Raw genomic sequence first — 16783 nt, forward strand, 5'->3', positions numbered from 1 at the left:
TGCAGACGGTTCTGAAGAAGTTCTACTGGACTGGAACCTTTGGACTCGGTGAAGATCAAACTTTGAACCTGAAAGTTCTGCACAGAGCTACAGGAAACCGCTTCCTTCCAAACAGAAAAAGCTCTTACTCGGGCTGGACTTTGGACCCGGATGCTTGGAGATCTGTGGAAACACAAAGAGACCGGCTGAGAACATGAGGTCCAGCTACACGGATCCTCATTTCCGCGGCAGAGGCGTGGCGAGGAAACAAACGGCGAGGAGCCCCCCTTCCTCTGACTCCAGACGAAGGAGAACAAGGTCAGAGAGGCTCTGTTGTCGGGACAACGATAAGAACGTCAGACACGGCATAATGACCTCCTCATCAAAACAGACTCCCATCAGGAGGGCGGCGGCGCTTTGGCCCCCGCAGCGCCACTTCATGTATGTCATCATGACACGTCTGTCAGATCAGACGAGCGTCTCTGGATTCAAGATCAAATGCAAACAAAGGGCAGAACCCAGAACCTTTGGACCATCTACCAGTTAGAGAGCTGACGTTCAGCCGCTCCCCGTCATACAGAGACTTCTTCTGAAAACCTTTGGAGGTTCTGTAGATGAGCCGTGGGAAATTCACCATTGGACTTTGGGGAACCAGGTTCTGACGTTCTCCATGTGTTTGCTGAACCGGATCAGCAGCCAGAGCTCTCTTTCCTCTAATTGGTGTAAAATCAGTTTTTCATCTTTTTCATTTTCTGTTCTTCTGACAAAAAATTTTTTGTTTGTCTATGAATAAAACGACCTGCAGCTAACGTGCAGGAACAGGTTCTATGCTGGACGGCAGACCACTCCACCACGCTGTACTGACTGAGAGCGACCACAAGAGGTCACTACAGAGGCAGCAGTTAAACCTCCACCCCGTGGGTCATTTGACAGAACTGTTAGAACTCGCTTTATTTTCCGGATGTCGTCAGTAAAAGTTTGAGGCTGGACTTCCTCCAGCTCAAAGTTTGCTCCTCTGACCACATGGAAGCATCACAGCTTCATGAGCTTCACAGACTCTCTGTCACATCCCTGCTGGCACAGTGAGGACGAAGGAACCTTCAAAATAAAAGCCTCACCTGCGCTCCTGCTCTCGGTGTCCTGCAGCGCCGACAGCAGGTTCCCCTTCTGAGGGTTTGGAGAGGAAGAGTTAAAGATGGAAGCTGCAACCGCAGGAGCAGAAAAGAGCAGAAGACGGGGCGAGGCGGCTCACAGCTGCAAGCTTGGACCTCCGGCGCCGGATGCAGAGCTCCGTGTGGTGGCTGTACTCTCTGAGAGGAATGGCGCTCTGGCAGATGAAGCACTTCTCTAAAATCCTGAGGATCAAAGTGGGTCAGAGGTGTTCTTCTCTAGAACTTACTGGTTCTCCTGACTTTACAGTTCTACAGGGAGGTCCTGTAAAGCAGGGCTGGGGAGCTGCTGGAGGTTTTTCAGAGTCAGAGCAGCTGACTCTGAGGTCCTCCTCTGGAACACCTCTGACCCCTCCAAAGGTCAAAACCTTGGTAAAGCTCACATGACTTCTGCTGACCTGCAGGCGTCTGACGGCTGGCTGCTCTCTGCTGCCTCTGCTCTCCTCGCTCTTTGCCGTCGAGGCTTCGGGGACTCTGTGGAGGAGAATCACAGCTGGAGAAAACAGCAGCATCCGGGTTCTTCAGGGGTTCTGCTCAGGAGGAGGAGCTGCAGCGCTGGCCCAAAAACCCAGCAAGGAGCAGAGACTCAGAACCCTGAGGAATCCTCATCTCCTGCGTTTGACCTTCATCACACGGACCAGCAGCGGTCTGAGTCCATCCAGAACCTCAGAATCTGGAGTCCAGACCGCCTGACAGACTCTGGACTCTGTCAAACACCCCAAGGCGAAGGTGATGAAGGAGAACTTCATCCCCCAGCCAGAAAACAGCCCCCTACCCACCTCCACCATGCCCAGGGTCCAGACCCCACCCACCGAGAGACCAGCATCCCACCTCCACCCAAGGATCCTGAGGCTCTGTCGGCGTCCTGGACCTCCAAACCCTCATCATGCACTAATCTGTCCCGGTTAGTCCTGGGGGGACTTCTGTCCCAGCCATCCTCCGCCGTTACCTTGGAAACCTGAGAGGCTCGTCCCATCATCCGCCACCCCCCCGTTGCAGAATGCAGCGTGCATCTCAATGTCGCCGGCAGGGAAGGACAGCTGACAGATGGGGCAGTCCACCGAGGTGGGGGGGCTGCCGGGGACCACAGCTGCCTCTGAAGTGGGATCTCCTGCTTCTGTCACCTCCACCCCCCCAGGAGATGCAGGACCTCGGTCCACAGTTTGTGCTGAGCCTGAAAACGACAAACATCTCCTTCCAGGGTGGGGGTCTCATCTGCAGTCAACATGGGGGGGTTGTGTCTGGTTACCGTCACTATGATCATCCTGCAGGATCACCTGGACCTCCGGCGGCTCAGGGCATCCAGGAAAAGGCTGCAGGACAAAGGTTTTTGTTTGAAAAGCTTCAACAGTTCTGTGGTTCTACTGTAAATGACCAGAGGAACCAGAGAACTTTAGGTTCTGCTGCAGATGACCTGAGGAACCAGAGAACTTTAGGTTCTGCTGCAGATGACCAGAGGAACCAGAGAACTTTAGGTTCTGCTGCTGATGACCAGAGGAACCAGAGAACTTTAGGTTCTGCAGGTTCTGCTGCAGATGATCAGAGGAACCAGATAACTTTAGGTTCTGCTGCAGATGACCTGAGGAACCAGATAACTTTAGGTTCTGCTGCAGATGACCAGAGGAACCAGAGAACTTTAGGTTCTGCTGCAGATGACCTGAGGAACCAGAGAACTTTAGGTTCTGCTGCAGATGACCAGAGGAACCAGAGAACTTTAGGTTCTGCAGGTTTTGCTGCAGATGACCAGAGGAACCAGAACACTTTAGGTTCTGTAGGTTCTGGTGCAGATGACCAGAGGAACCAGAGAACTTTAGGTTCTGCTGCAGATGACCAGAGGAACCAGAACACTTTAGGTTCTGTAGGTTCTGCTGCAGATGACCAGAGGAACCAGAACACTTTAGGTTCTGTAGGTTCTGCTGCAGATGACCAGAGGAACCAGAGAACTTTAGGTTCTGCTGCAGATGACCAGAAGAACCAGAGAAATTTACGTTCTGCAGGTTCTGCTGCAGATGATCAGAGGAACCAGAGAACTTTAGGTTCTGCAGGTTCTGCTGCAGATGACCAGAGGAACCAGATAACTTTAGGTTCTGCAGGTTCTGCCGCTGATGATCAGAGGAACAAAAGAACTTTAGGTTCTGCTGCAGATGACCAGAGGAACCAGAGAACTTTAGGTTCTGCAGGTTCTGCCGCTGATAACCAGAGGAACCAGAGAACTTTAGGTTCTGTAGGTTCTGCTGCAGATGACCAGAGGAACCAGAGAAATTTAGGTTCTGCAGGTTCTGCTGCAGATGACCAGAAGAACCAGGGAACTTTAGGTTCTGCAGGTTCTGCTGCTGATGACCAGAGGAACCAGAAAACTTTAGGTTCTGCTGCAGATGACCAGAAGAACCAGAGAAATTTACGTTCTGCAGGTTCTGCTGCAGATGATCAGAGGAACCAGAGAACTTTAGGTTCTGCAGGTTCTGCTGCAGATGACCAGAGGAACCAGAACACTTTAGGTTCTGTAGGTTCTGCTGCAGATGACCAGAGGAACCAGAAAACTTTAGGTTCTGCTGCAGATGACCAGAAGAACCAGAGAAATTTACGTTATGCAGGTTCTGCTGCAGATGATCAGAGGAACCAGAGAACTTTAGGTTCTGCAGGTTCTGCTGCAGATGACCAGAGGAACCAGATAACTTTAGGTTCTGCAGGTTCTGCCGCTGATGATCAGAGGAACAAAAGAACTTTAGGTTCTGCTGCAGATGACCAGAGGAACCAGAGAACTTTAGTTTCTGCAGGTTCTGCTGCAGATGATCAGAGGAACCAAAGAACTTTAGGTTCTGCAGGTTCTGCCGCTGATAAACAGAGGAACCAGAGAACTTTAGGTTCTGCAGGTTCTGCTGCAGATGACCAGAGGAACCAGAGAAATTTAGGTTCTGCAGGTTCTGCTGCAGATGACCAGAAGAACCAGGGAACTTTAGGTTCTGCAGGTTCTGCTGCAGATGATCAGAAGAACCAGAGAACTTTAGGTTCTGCAGGTTCTGCTGCAGATGATCAGAGGAACCAGAGAACTTTAGTTTCTGCAAGTTCTGCTGCAGATGATCAGAGGAACCAGAGAACTTTAGGTTCTGCAGGTTCTGCTGCAGATGATCAGAGGAACCAAATAACTTTAAGATCTGCTGCAGATGACCAGAGGAACCAGAGAACTTTAGGTTCTGCAGGTTCTGCCGCTGATAACCAGAGGAACCAGAGAACTTTAGGTTCTGCAGGTTCTGCTGCAGATGACTGAAGGAACCAGAGAAATTTAGGTTCTGCAGGTTCTGCTGCTGATGACCAGAGGAACCAGAAAACTTTAGGTTCTGCTGCAGATGATCAGAAGAACCAGAGAACTTTAGGTTCTGCAGGTACTGCTGAAGATGACCAGAGGAACCAGAGAACTTTAGGTTCCGCTGCAGATGACCAGAAGAACCAGAGAACTTTAGGTTCCGCTGCAGATGACCAGAAGAACCAGAGACCTTTAGGTTCTGCAGGTTCCTCTGCTGATGACCAGAGGAACCAGAAAACTTAAGGTTCTGCTACAGATGACCAGAGGAACCAGAGAACTTTAGGTTCTGCCGCTGATAACCAGAGGAACCAGAGAACTTTAGGTTCTGCAGGTTCTGCTGCAGATGACCAAAGGAACCAGAGAAATTTAGGTTCTGCAGGTTCTGCTGCTGATGACCAGAGGAACCAGAAAACTTTAGGTTCTGCTGCAGATGATCAGAAGAACCAGAGAACTTTAGGTTCTGCAGGTACTGCTGAAGATGACCAGAGGAACCAGAGAACTTTAGGTTCCGCTGCAGATGACCAGAAGAACCAGAGAACTTTAGGTTCCGCTGCAGATGACCAGAAGAACCAGAGACCTTTAGGTTCTGCAGGTTCCTCTGCTGATGACCAGAGGAACCAGAGAACTTTAGGTTCTGCAGGTACTGCTGAAGATGACCAGAGGAACCAGAGAACTTTAGGTTCCGCTGCAGATGACCAGAAGAACCAGAGACCTTTAGGTTCTGCTGCAGATCACCAGAAGAACCAGAGACCTTTAGGTTCTGCATGTTCTGCTGCAGATGATCAGTGGAACACGAGAAATTTACGTTCTGCAGGTTCTGCTGCTGATGACCAGAGGAACCAGAGAACTTTAGGTTCTGCTGCAGATGACCAGAGGAACCAGAGAACTTTAGGTTCTGCTGCAGATCACCAGAAGAACCAGAGACCTTTAGGTTCTGCTGCAGATGATCTGAGGAACCCGAGAATTTACGTTCTGCAGGTTCTGCTGCAGATGACCAGAAGAACCAGAGAACTTTAGGTTCTGCAGGTTCTGCTGCTGATGACCAGATGAAACAGAGAACTTTAGGTTCTGCTGCAGATGACCAGAGGAACCAGAGAACTTTAGGTTCTGCTGCAGATGACCAGAGGAACCAGAGACCTTTAGGTTCTGCAGGTTCTGCTGCAGATGATCAGTGGAACCCGAGAAATTTAAGTTCTGTAGGTTCTGCCGCTGATGACCAGAGGAACCAGAGAACTTTAGTTTCTGCTGCAGATGACCAGAGGAACCAGAGAACTTTAGGTTCTGCAGGTTCTGCTGCAGATGATCAGAGGAACCAGAGAACTTTAGGTTCTGCAGGTTATGCTGCAGATGACCAGAGGAACCAGATAACTTTAGGTTCTGAGGAGATGATCAGAGGAACCGGATATTTAGGTTATGCAGGTTCTGCTGCAGATGACCAGAGGAACCAGAGAACTTTAGTTTCTGCTGCAGATGACCAGAGGAACCAGAGAACTTTAGGTTCTGCTGCACATGATCAGAGGAACCAGAGAACTTTAGGTTCAGCAGGTTATGCTGCAGATGACCAGAGGAACCAGAGAACTTTAGGTTCTGAGCAGATGATCAGAGGAACCGGATATTTAGGTTATGCAGGTTCTGCTGCCGATGACCAGATGAAACAGAGAACTTTAGGTTCTGCTGCAGATGACCAGAGGAACCAGAGAACTTTAGTTTCTGCTGCCGATGACCAGTAGAACCAGAGAACTTTAGGTTCCACAGGTTCTGCTGCAGATGATCAGAGGAACCAGAGAACTTTAGTTTCTGCTGCAGATGACCAGAGGAACCAGAGAACTTTAGGTTCTGCAGATTCTGCTGCAGATGATCAGAGGAACCAGAGAACTTTAGGTCTGCCGCTGATGACCAGAGGAACCAGAAAACTTTAGGTTCTGCAGGTTCTGCTGCAGATGACCAGAGGAACCAGAGAAATTTAGGTTCTGCTGCAGTTGACCAGATGAAACAGAGAACTTTAGGTTCTGCTGCAGATGACCAGAGGAACCAGAGAACTTTAGTTTCTGCTGCAGATGACCAGAGGAACCAGAGAACTTTAGGTTCTGCAGATTCTGCTGCAGATGATCAGAGGAACCAGAGAACTTTAGGTCTGCCGCTGATGACCAGAGGAACCAGAGAACTTTAGGTTCTGCAGGTTCTGCTGCAGATGACCAGAGGAACCAGAGAAATTTAGGTTCTGCAGGTTCTGCTGCAGATGATCAGAAGAACCAGACAACTTTAGGTTCTGCAGGTACTACTGCAGATGACCAGAAGAACCAGAGAACTTTAGGTTCTGCTACAGATGACCAGAAGAACCAGAGACCTTTAGGTTCTGCTGCAGATGCTCTGATGAACCCGAAAAATTTACGTTCTGCAGGTTCTGCTGCTGATGACCAGAGGAACCAGAGAACTTTAGGTTCTGCTGCAGATGACCAGAGGAACCAGAGAACTTTAGGTTCTGCAGGTTCTGCTGCAGATGACCAGAGGAACCAGAGAACTTTAGGTTCTGAGCAGATGATCAGAGGAACCGGATATTTAGGTTATGCAGGTTCTGCTGCTGATAACCAGAGAAACCAGAGAACTTTTGGTTCTGCAGGTTTTGCTGCAGATGACCAGAGGAACCAGAACACTTTAGGTTCTGTAGGTTCTGGTGCAGATGACCAGAGGAACCAGAGAACTTTAGGTTCTGCTGCAGATGACCAGAAGAACCAGAGAACTTTAGGTTCTGCAGGTTCTGCTGCAGATGACCAGAGGAACCAGAACACTTTAGGTTCTGTAGGTTCTGCTGCAGATGACCAGAGGAACCAGAGAACTTTAGGTTCTGCTGCAGATGACCAGAAGAACCAGAGAAATTTACGTTCTGCAGGTTCTGCTGCAGATGATCAGAGGAACCAGAGAACTTTAGGTTCTGCAGGTTCTGCTGCAGATGACCAGAGGAACCAGATAACTTTAGGTTCTGCAGGTTCTGCCGCTGATGATCAGAGGAACAAAAGAACTTTAGGTTCTGCTGCAGATGACCAGAGGAACCAGAGAACTTTAGGTTCTGCAGGTTCTGCCGCTGATAACCAGAGGAACCAGAGAACTTTAGGTTCTGTAGGTTCTGCTGCAGATGACCAGAGGAACCAGAGAAATTTAGGTTCTGCAGGTTCTGCTGCAGATGACCAGAAGAACCAGGGAACTTTAGGTTCTGCAGGTTCTGCTGCTGATGACCAGAGGAACCAGAAAACTTTAGGTTCTGCTGCAGATGACCAGAAGAACCAGAGAAATTTACGTTCTGCAGGTTCTGCTGCAGATGATCAGAGGAACCAGAGAACTTTAGGTTCTGCAGGTTCTGCTGCAGATGACCAGAGGAACCAGAACACTTTAGGTTCTGTAGGTTCTGCTGCAGATGACCAGAGGAACCAGAGAACTTTAGGTTCTGCTGCAGATGACCAGAAGAACCAGAGAAATTTACGTTCTGCAGGTTCTGCTGCAGATGATCAGAGGAACCAGAGAACTTTAGGTTCTGCAGGTTCTGCTGCAGATGACCAGAGGAACCAGATAACTTTAGGTTCTGCAGGTTCTGCCGCTGATGATCAGAGGAACAAAAGAACTTTAGGTTCTGCTGCAGATGACCAGAGGAACCAGAGAACTTTAGTTTCTGCAGGTTCTGCTGCAGATGATCAGAGGAACCAAAGAACTTTAGGTTCTGCAGGTTCTGCCGCTGATAAACAGAGGAACCAGAGAACTTTAGGTTCTGCAGGTTCTGCTGCAGATGACCAGAGGAACCAGAGAAATTTAGGTTCTGCAGGTTCTGCTGCAGATGACCAGAAGAACCAGGGAACTTTAGGTTCTGCAGGTTCTGCTGCTGATGACCAGAGGAACCAGAAAACTTTAGGTTCTGCTGCAGATGATCAGAAAAACCAGATAACTTTAGGTTCTGCAGGTTCTGCTGCATATGATCAGAGGAACCAGAGAACTTTAGTTTCTGCAAGTTCTGCTGCAGATGACCAGAGGAACCAGAGAACTTTAGGTTCTGCAGGTTCTGCCGCTGATAACCAGAGGAACCAGAGAACTTTAGGTTCTGCAGGTTCTGCTGCAGATGACTGAAGGAACCAGAGAAATTTAGGTTCTGCAGGTTCTGCTGCTGATGACCAGAGGAACCAGAAAACTTTAGGTTCTGCTGCAGATGATCAGAAGAACCAGAGAACTTTAGGTTCTGCAGGTACTGCTGAAGATGACCAGAGGAACCAGAGAACTTTAGGTTCCGCTGCAGATGACCAGAAGAACCAGAGAACTTTAGGTTCCGCTGCAGATGACCAGAAGAACCAGAGACCTTTAGGTTCTGCAGGTTCCTCTGCTGATGACCAGAGGAACCAGAAAACTTAAGGTTCTGCTACAGATGACCAGAGGAACCAGAGAACTTTAGGTTCTGCCGCTGATAACCAGAGGAACCAGAGAACTTTAGGTTCTGCAGGTTCTGCTGCAGATGACCAAAGGAACCAGAGAAATTTAGGTTCTGCAGGTTCTGCTGCTGATGACCAGAGGAACCAGAAAACTTTAGGTTCTGCTGCAGATGATCAGAAGAACCAGAGAACTTTAGGTTCTGCAGGTACTGCTGAAGATGACCAGAGGAACCAGAGAACTTTAGGTTCCGCTGCAGATGACCAGAAGAACCAGAGAACTTTAGGTTCCGCTGCAGATGACCAGAAGAACCAGAGACCTTTAGGTTCTGCAGGTTCCTCTGCTGATGACCAGAGGAACCAGAGAACTTTAGGTTCTGCAGGTACTGCTGAAGATGACCAGAGGAACCAGAGAACTTTAGGTTCCGCTGCAGATGACCAGAAGAACCAGAGACCTTTAGGTTCTGCTGCAGATCACCAGAAGAACCAGAGACCTTTAGGTTCTGCATGTTCTGCTGCAGATGATCAGTGGAACACGAGAAATTTACGTTCTGCAGGTTCTGCTGCTGATGACCAGAGGAACCAGAGAACTTTAGGTTCTGCTGCAGATCACCAGAAGAACCAGAGACCTTTAGGTTCTGCTGCAGATGATCTGAGGAACCCGAGAATTTACGTTCTGCAGGTTCTGCTGCAGATGACCAGAAGAACCAGAGAACTTTAGGTTCCACAGGTTCTGCTGCAGATGATCAGAGGAACCAGAGAACTTTAGTTTCTGCTGCAGATGACCAGAGGAACCAGAGAACTTTAGGTTCTGCAGATTCTGCTGCAGATGATCAGAGGAACCAGAGAACTTTAGGTCTGCCGCTGATGACCAGAGGAACCAGAAAACTTTAGGTTCTGCAGGTTCTGCTGCAGATGACCAGAGGAACCAGAGAAATTTAGGTTCTGCTGCAGTTGACCAGATGAAACAGAGAACTTTAGGTTCTGCTGCAGATGACCAGAGGAACCAGAGAACTTTAGTTTCTGCTGCAGATGACCAGAGGAACCAGAGAACTTTAGGTTCTGCAGATTCTGCTGCAGATGATCAGAGGAACCAGAGAACTTTAGGTCTGCCGCTGATGACCAGAGGAACCAGAGAACTTTAGGTTCTGCAGGTTCTGCTGCAGATGACCAGAGGAACCAGAGAAATTTAGGTTCTGCAGGTTCTGCTGCAGATGATCAGAAGAACCAGACAACTTTAGGTTCTGCAGGTACTACTGCAGATGACCAGAAGAACCAGAGAACTTTAGGTTCTGCTACAGATGACCAGAAGAACCAGAGACCTTTAGGTTCTGCTGCAGATGCTCTGATGAACCCGAAAAATTTACGTTCTGCAGGTTCTGCTGCTGATGACCAGAGGAACCAGAGAACTTTAGGTTCTGCTGCAGATGACCAGAGGAACCAGAGAACTTTAGGTTCTGCAGGTTCTGCTGCAGATGACCAGAGGAACCAGAGAACTTTAGGTTCTGAGCAGATGATCAGAGGAACCGGATATTTAGGTTATGCAGGTTCTGCTGCTGATAACCAGAGAAACCAGAGAACTTTTGGTTCTGCAGGTTTTGCTGCAGATGACCAGAGGAACCAGAACACTTTAGGTTCTGTAGGTTCTGGTGCAGATGACCAGAGGAACCAGAGAACTTTAGGTTCTGCTGCAGATGACCAGAAGAACCAGAGAACTTTAGGTTCTGCAGGTTCTGCTGCAGATGACCAGAGGAACCAGAACACTTTAGGTTCTGTAGGTTCTGCTGCAGATGACCAGAGGAACCAGAGAACTTTAGGTTCTGCTGCAGATGACCAGAAGAACCAGAGAAATTTACGTTCTGCAGGTTCTGCTGCAGATGATCAGAGGAACCAGAGAACTTTAGGTTCTGCAGGTTCTGCTGCAGATGACCAGAGGAACCAGATAACTTTAGGTTCTGCAGGTTCTGCCGCTGATGATCAGAGGAACAAAAGAACTTTAGGTTCTGCTGCAGATGACCAGAGGAACCAGAGAACTTTAGGTTCTGCAGGTTCTGCCGCTGATAACCAGAGGAACCAGAGAACTTTAGGTTCTGTAGGTTCTGCTGCAGATGACCAGAGGAACCAGAGAAATTTAGGTTCTGCAGGTTCTGCTGCAGATGACCAGAAGAACCAGGGAACTTTAGGTTCTGCAGGTTCTGCTGCTGATGACCAGAGGAACCAGAAAACTTTAGGTTCTGCTGCAGATGACCAGAAGAACCAGAGAAATTTACGTTCTGCAGGTTCTGCTGCAGATGATCAGAGGAACCAGAGAACTTTAGGTTCTGCAGGTTCTGCTGCAGATGACCAGAGGAACCAGAACACTTTAGGTTCTGTAGGTTCTGCTGCAGATGACCAGAGGAACCAGAGAACTTTAGGTTCTGCTGCAGATGACCAGAAGAACCAGAGAAATTTACGTTCTGCAGGTTCTGCTGCAGATGATCAGAGGAACCAGAGAACTTTAGGTTCTGCAGGTTCTGCTGCAGATGACCAGAGGAACCAGATAACTTTAGGTTCTGCAGGTTCTGCCGCTGATGATCAGAGGAACAAAAGAACTTTAGGTTCTGCTGCAGATGACCAGAGGAACCAGAGAACTTTAGTTTCTGCAGGTTCTGCTGCAGATGATCAGAGGAACCAAAGAACTTTAGGTTCTGCAGGTTCTGCCGCTGATAAACAGAGGAACCAGAGAACTTTAGGTTCTGCAGGTTCTGCTGCAGATGACCAGAGGAACCAGAGAAATTTAGGTTCTGCAGGTTCTGCTGCAGATGACCAGAAGAACCAGGGAACTTTAGGTTCTGCAGGTTCTGCTGCTGATGACCAGAGGAACCAGAAAACTTTAGGTTCTGCTGCAGATGATCAGAAGAACCAGATAACTTTAGGTTCTGCAGGTTCTGCTGCATATGATCAGAGGAACCAGAGAACTTTAGTTTCTGCAAGTTCTGCTGCAGATGACCAGAGGAACCAGAGAACTTTAGGTTCTGCAGGTTCTGCCGCTGATAACCAGAGGAACCAGAGAACTTTAGGTTCTGCAGGTTCTGCTGCAGATGACTGAAGGAACCAGAGAAATTTAGGTTCTGCAGGTTCTGCTGCTGATGACCAGAGGAACCAGAAAACTTTAGGTTCTGCTGCAGATGATCAGAAGAACCAGAGAACTTTAGGTTCTGCAGGTACTGCTGAAGATGACCAGAGGAACCAGAGAACTTTAGGTTCCGCTGCAGATGACCAGAAGAACCAGAGAACTTTAGGTTCCGCTGCAGATGACCAGAAGAACCAGAGACCTTTAGGTTCTGCAGGTTCCTCTGCTGATGACCAGAGGAACCAGAAAACTTAAGGTTCTGCTACAGATGACCAGAGGAACCAGAGAACTTTAGGTTCTGCCGCTGATAACCAGAGGAACCAGAGAACTTTAGGTTCTGCAGGTTCTGCTGCAGATGACCAAAGGAACCAGAGAAATTTAGGTTCTGCAGGTTCTGCTGCTGATGACCAGAGGAACCAGAAAACTTTAGGTTCTGCTGCAGATGATCAGAAGAACCAGAGAACTTTAGGTTCTGCAGGTACTGCTGAAGATGACCAGAGGAACCAGAGAACTTTAGGTTCCGCTGCAGATGACCAGAAGAACCAGAGAACTTTAGGTTCCGCTGCAGATGACCAGAAGAACCAGAGACCTTTAGGTTCTGCAGGTTCCTCTGCTGATGACCAGAGGAACCAGAGAACTTTAGGTTCTGCAGGTACTGCTGAAGATGACCAGAGGAACCAGAGAACTTTAGGTTCCGCTGCAGATGACCAGAAGAACCAGAGACCTTTAGGTTCTGCTGCAGATCACCAGAAGAACCAGAGACCTTTAGGTTCTGCATGTTCTGCTGCAGATGATCAGTGGAACACGAGAAATTTACGTTCTGCAGGTTCTGCTGCTGATGACCAGAGGAACCAGAGAACTTTAGGTTCTGCTGCAGATCACCAGAAGAACCAGAGACCTTTAGGTTCTGCTGCAGATGATCTGAGGAACCCGAGAATTTACGTTCTGCAGGTTCTGCTGCAGATGACCAGAAGAACCAGAGAACTTTAGGTTCTGCAGGTTCTGCTGCTGATGACCAGATGAAACAGAGAACTTTAGGTTCTGCTGCAGATGACCAGAGGAACCAGAGAACTTTAGGTTCTGCTGCAGATGACCAGAGGAACCAGAGACCTTTAGGTTCTGCAGGTTCTGCTGCAGATGATCAGTGGAACCCGAGAAATTTAAGTTCTGTAGGTTCTGCCGCTGATGACCAGAGGAACCAGAGAACTTTAGTTTCTGCTGCAGATGACCAGAGGAACCAGAGAACTTTAGGTTCTGCAGGTTCTGCTGCAGATGATCAGAGGAACCAGAGAACTTTAGGTTCTGCAGGTTATGCTGCAGATGACCAGAGGAACCAGATAACTTTAGGTTCTGAGGAGATGATCAGAGGAACCGGATATTTAGGTTATGCAGGTTCTGCTGCAGATGACCAGAGGAACCAGAGAACTTTAGTTTCTGCTGCAGATGACCAGAGGAACCAGAGAACTTTAGGTTCTGCTGCACATGATCAGAGGAACCAGAGAACTTTAGGTTCAGCAGGTTATGCTGCAGATGACCAGAGGAACCAGAGAACTTTAGGTTCTGAGCAGATGATCAGAGGAACCGGATATTTAGGTTATGCAGGTTCTGCTGCCGATGACCAGATGAAACAGAGAACTTTAGGTTCTGCTGCAGATGACCAGAGGAACCAGAGAACTTTAGTTTCTGCTGCCGATGACCAGTAGAACCAGAGAACTTTAGGTTCCACAGGTTCTGCTGCAGATGATCAGAGGAACCAGAGAACTTTAGTTTCTGCTGCAGATGACCAGAGGAACCAGAGAACTTTAGGTTCTGCAGATTCTGCTGCAGATGATCAGAGGAACCAGAGAACTTTAGGTCTGCCGCTGATGACCAGAGGAACCAGAAAACTTTAGGTTCTGCAGGTTCTGCTGCAGATGACCAGAGGAACCAGAGAAATTTAGGTTCTGCTGCAGATGACCAGAGGAACCAGAGAACTTTAGGTTCTGCAGATTCTGCTGCAGTTGACCAGATGAAACAGAGAACTTTAGGTTCTGCTGCAGATGACCAGAGGAACCAGAGAACTTTAGTTTCTGCTGCAGATGACCAGAGGAACCAGAGAACTTTAGGTTCTGCTGCAGATGATCAGAGGAACCAGAGAACTTTAGGTCTGCCGCTGATGACCAGAGGAACCAGAGAACTTTAGGTTCTGCAGGTTCTGCTGCAGATGACCAGAGGAACCAGAGAAATTTAGGTTCTGCAGGTTCTGCTGCAGATGATCAGAAGAACCAGACAACTTTAGGTTCTGCAGGTACTACTGCAGATGACCAGAAGAACCAGAGAACTTTAGGTTCCGCTGCAGATGACCAGAAGAACCAGAGAACTTTAGGTTCTGCTACAGATGACCAGAAGAACCAGAGACCTTTAGGTTCTGCTGCAGATGCTCTGATGAACCCGAAAAATTTACGTTCTGCAGGTTCTGCTGCTGATGACCAGAGGAACCAGAGAACTTTAGGTTCTGCTGCAGATGACCAGAGGAACCAGAGAACTTTAGGTTCTGCAGGTTCTGCTGCAGATGACCAGAGGAACCAGAGAACTTTAGGTTCTGAGCAGATGATCAGAGGAACCGGATATTTAGGTTATGCAGGTTCTGCTGCTGATAACCAGAGAAACCAGAGAACTTTTGGTTCTGCAGGTTCTGCCGCTGATGACCAGAGGAACCAGAGAACTTTAGGTTCTGCTGCAGATGATCAGAGGAAACAGATAACTTTAGGTTCTGCAGGTTCTGCCGCTGATGATCAGAGGAACCAGATAACTTTAGGTTCTGCAGGTTCTGCTGCAGATGATCAGAGGAACCAGAGAACTTTAGGTTCTGCTGCAGATGACCAGAGGAACCAGAGAACTTTAGATTCTGCTGCAGATGACCAGAAGAACCAGAGAACATTAGGTTCTGCAGGTTCTGCTGCAGATGACCAGAGAATTTTAGGTTCTGCTGCAGATGATCAGAGGAACCGGATATTTAGGTTATGCAGGTTCTGCTGCTGATGACCAGAGGAACCAGAGAACTTTAGGTTCTGCTGCAGATGACCAGAGGAACCAGAGAACTTTAGGTTCTGCAGGTTCTGCTGCAGATGACCAGAGGAACCAGAGAACTTTAGGTTCTGAGCAGATGATCAGAGGAACCGGATATTTAGGTTATGCAGGTTCTGCTGCTGATAACCAGAGGAACCAGAGAACTTTTGGTTCTGCTGCAGATGACCAGAGGAACCAGAGAACTTTAGATTCTGCTGCAGATGACCAGAAGAACCAGAGAACATTAGGTTCTGCAGGTTCTGCTGCAGATGACCAGAGAATTTTAGGTTCTGCTGCAGATGATCAGAGGAACCGGATATTTAGGTTATGCAGGTTCTGCTGCTGATAACCAGAGGAACCAGAGAACTTTTGGTTCTGCAGGTTCTGCCGCTGATGACTAGAGGAACCAGAGAACTTTAGGTTCTGCTGCAGATGATCAGAGGAACCAGAGAACTTTAGGTTCTGCTGCAGATGATCAGAGGAACCAGATAACTTTAGGTTCTGCTGCAGATGACCAGAGGAACCAGACAACTTTAGGTTCTGAGCAGATGATCAGAGGTACCGGATATTTAGGTTATGCAGGTTCTGCTGCAAATGACCAGAAGAACCAGAGATCTTGAGGCTCTGCAAGTTCTGCTAATCAGAGGAACCAGATAACTTTAGGTTCTGCTGCAGATGACCAGAGGAACCAGAGAACTTAAGGTCTGCCGCTGATGACCAGAAGAACCAGAGAACTTTAAGTTCTGCAGGTTCTGCTGCAGATGATCAGAGGAACCAGATAACTTTAGGTTCTGCTGCAGATGATCAGAGGAACCAGAGAACTTTAGGTCCTGCAGGTTCTGGTGCAGATGACAAGAGGAACCAGAGAACTTTAGGTTATGCTGCAAATGACCAGAGGAACCAGAGAAATTTAGGTTCTGCAGGTTCTGCTGCTGATAACCAGAGGAACCAGAGAACTTTTGGTTCTGCAGGATCTGCCGCTGATGACCAGAGGAACCAGAGAACTTTAGGTTCTGCAGGTTCTGCTGCAGATGATCAGAGGAACCAGATAACTTTATGTTCTGCTGCAGATGATCAGAGGAACCAGATAACTTTAGGTTCAGCAGGTTCTGCTGCAGATGACCAGAGGAACCAGATAACTTTAGGTTCTGCAGGTTCTGCCGCTGATGATCAGAGGAACCAGAGAACTTTAGGTTCTGCAGGTTCTGCCGCTGATGACCAGAGGAAACAGAACTTTAGGTTCTGCTGCAGATGACCAGAGGAACCGGAGAACTTTAGGTTCAGCAGGTTCTGCTGCAGATGACCAGAGGAACCAGAGAACTTTTGATTCTGCTGCAGATGACCAGAGGAACCAGAGAACTTTAAGTTCTGCAGGTTCTGGTGCAGATGACCAGAGGAACCAGAGAACTTTAGGTTCAGCAGGTTTTGCTGCAGATGACCAGAGGAACCAGAGAACTTTAGATTCTGCTGCAGATGATCAGAGGAACCAGAGAACTTTAAGTTCTGCTGCAGATGACCAGAGGAACAAGATAACTTTAGGTTCTGCCGCTGATGATCAGAGGAACCAGAGAACTTTAGGTTCTGCCGCTGATGATCAGAGGAACCAGATAACTTTAAGTTCTGCCGCTGATGATCAGAGGAACCAGAGAACTTTACGTTCTGCAGGTTCTGCCGCTGATAACCAGAGGAACCAGAGAACTTTAGGTTCTGCCGCTGATGATCAGAGGAACCAGATAACTTTAAGTTCTGCTGCAGATGATCAGAG

At 48.3% G+C, this 16783-nt stretch overlaps 1 protein-coding gene across 5 annotated transcripts in view; it reads right to left on the reverse strand.

The window, feature by feature from the left end:
- Positions 1 to 16783, reverse strand: part of uimc1 (ubiquitin interaction motif containing 1) — a 41830-nt gene that overhangs the window by 515 nt on the left and 24532 nt on the right. For all 5 annotated transcript variants that reach the window (XM_078930921.1, XM_023962917.2, XM_023962919.2 and 2 more), the window contains exons 15-20: positions 2398 to 2461; positions 2098 to 2322; positions 1547 to 1622; positions 1232 to 1334; positions 1098 to 1146; positions 129 to 162 (exon numbers count right to left, since the gene is read on the reverse strand). In XM_078930921.1, the coding sequence (XP_078787047.1) occupies positions 129 to 162; positions 1098 to 1146; positions 1232 to 1334; positions 1547 to 1622; positions 2098 to 2322; positions 2398 to 2461 (551 nt within the window). The remainder of the gene's footprint in view (positions 1 to 128; positions 163 to 1097; positions 1147 to 1231; positions 1335 to 1546; positions 1623 to 2097; positions 2323 to 2397; positions 2462 to 16783) is intronic.

This window comes from Oryzias latipes, chromosome 14 (genome assembly GCF_053564925.1).
Source record: "Oryzias latipes strain Hd-rR chromosome 14, Olatipes_Hd-rR_3.1".
Taxonomy (NCBI): domain Eukaryota; kingdom Metazoa; phylum Chordata; class Actinopteri; order Beloniformes; family Adrianichthyidae; genus Oryzias; species Oryzias latipes.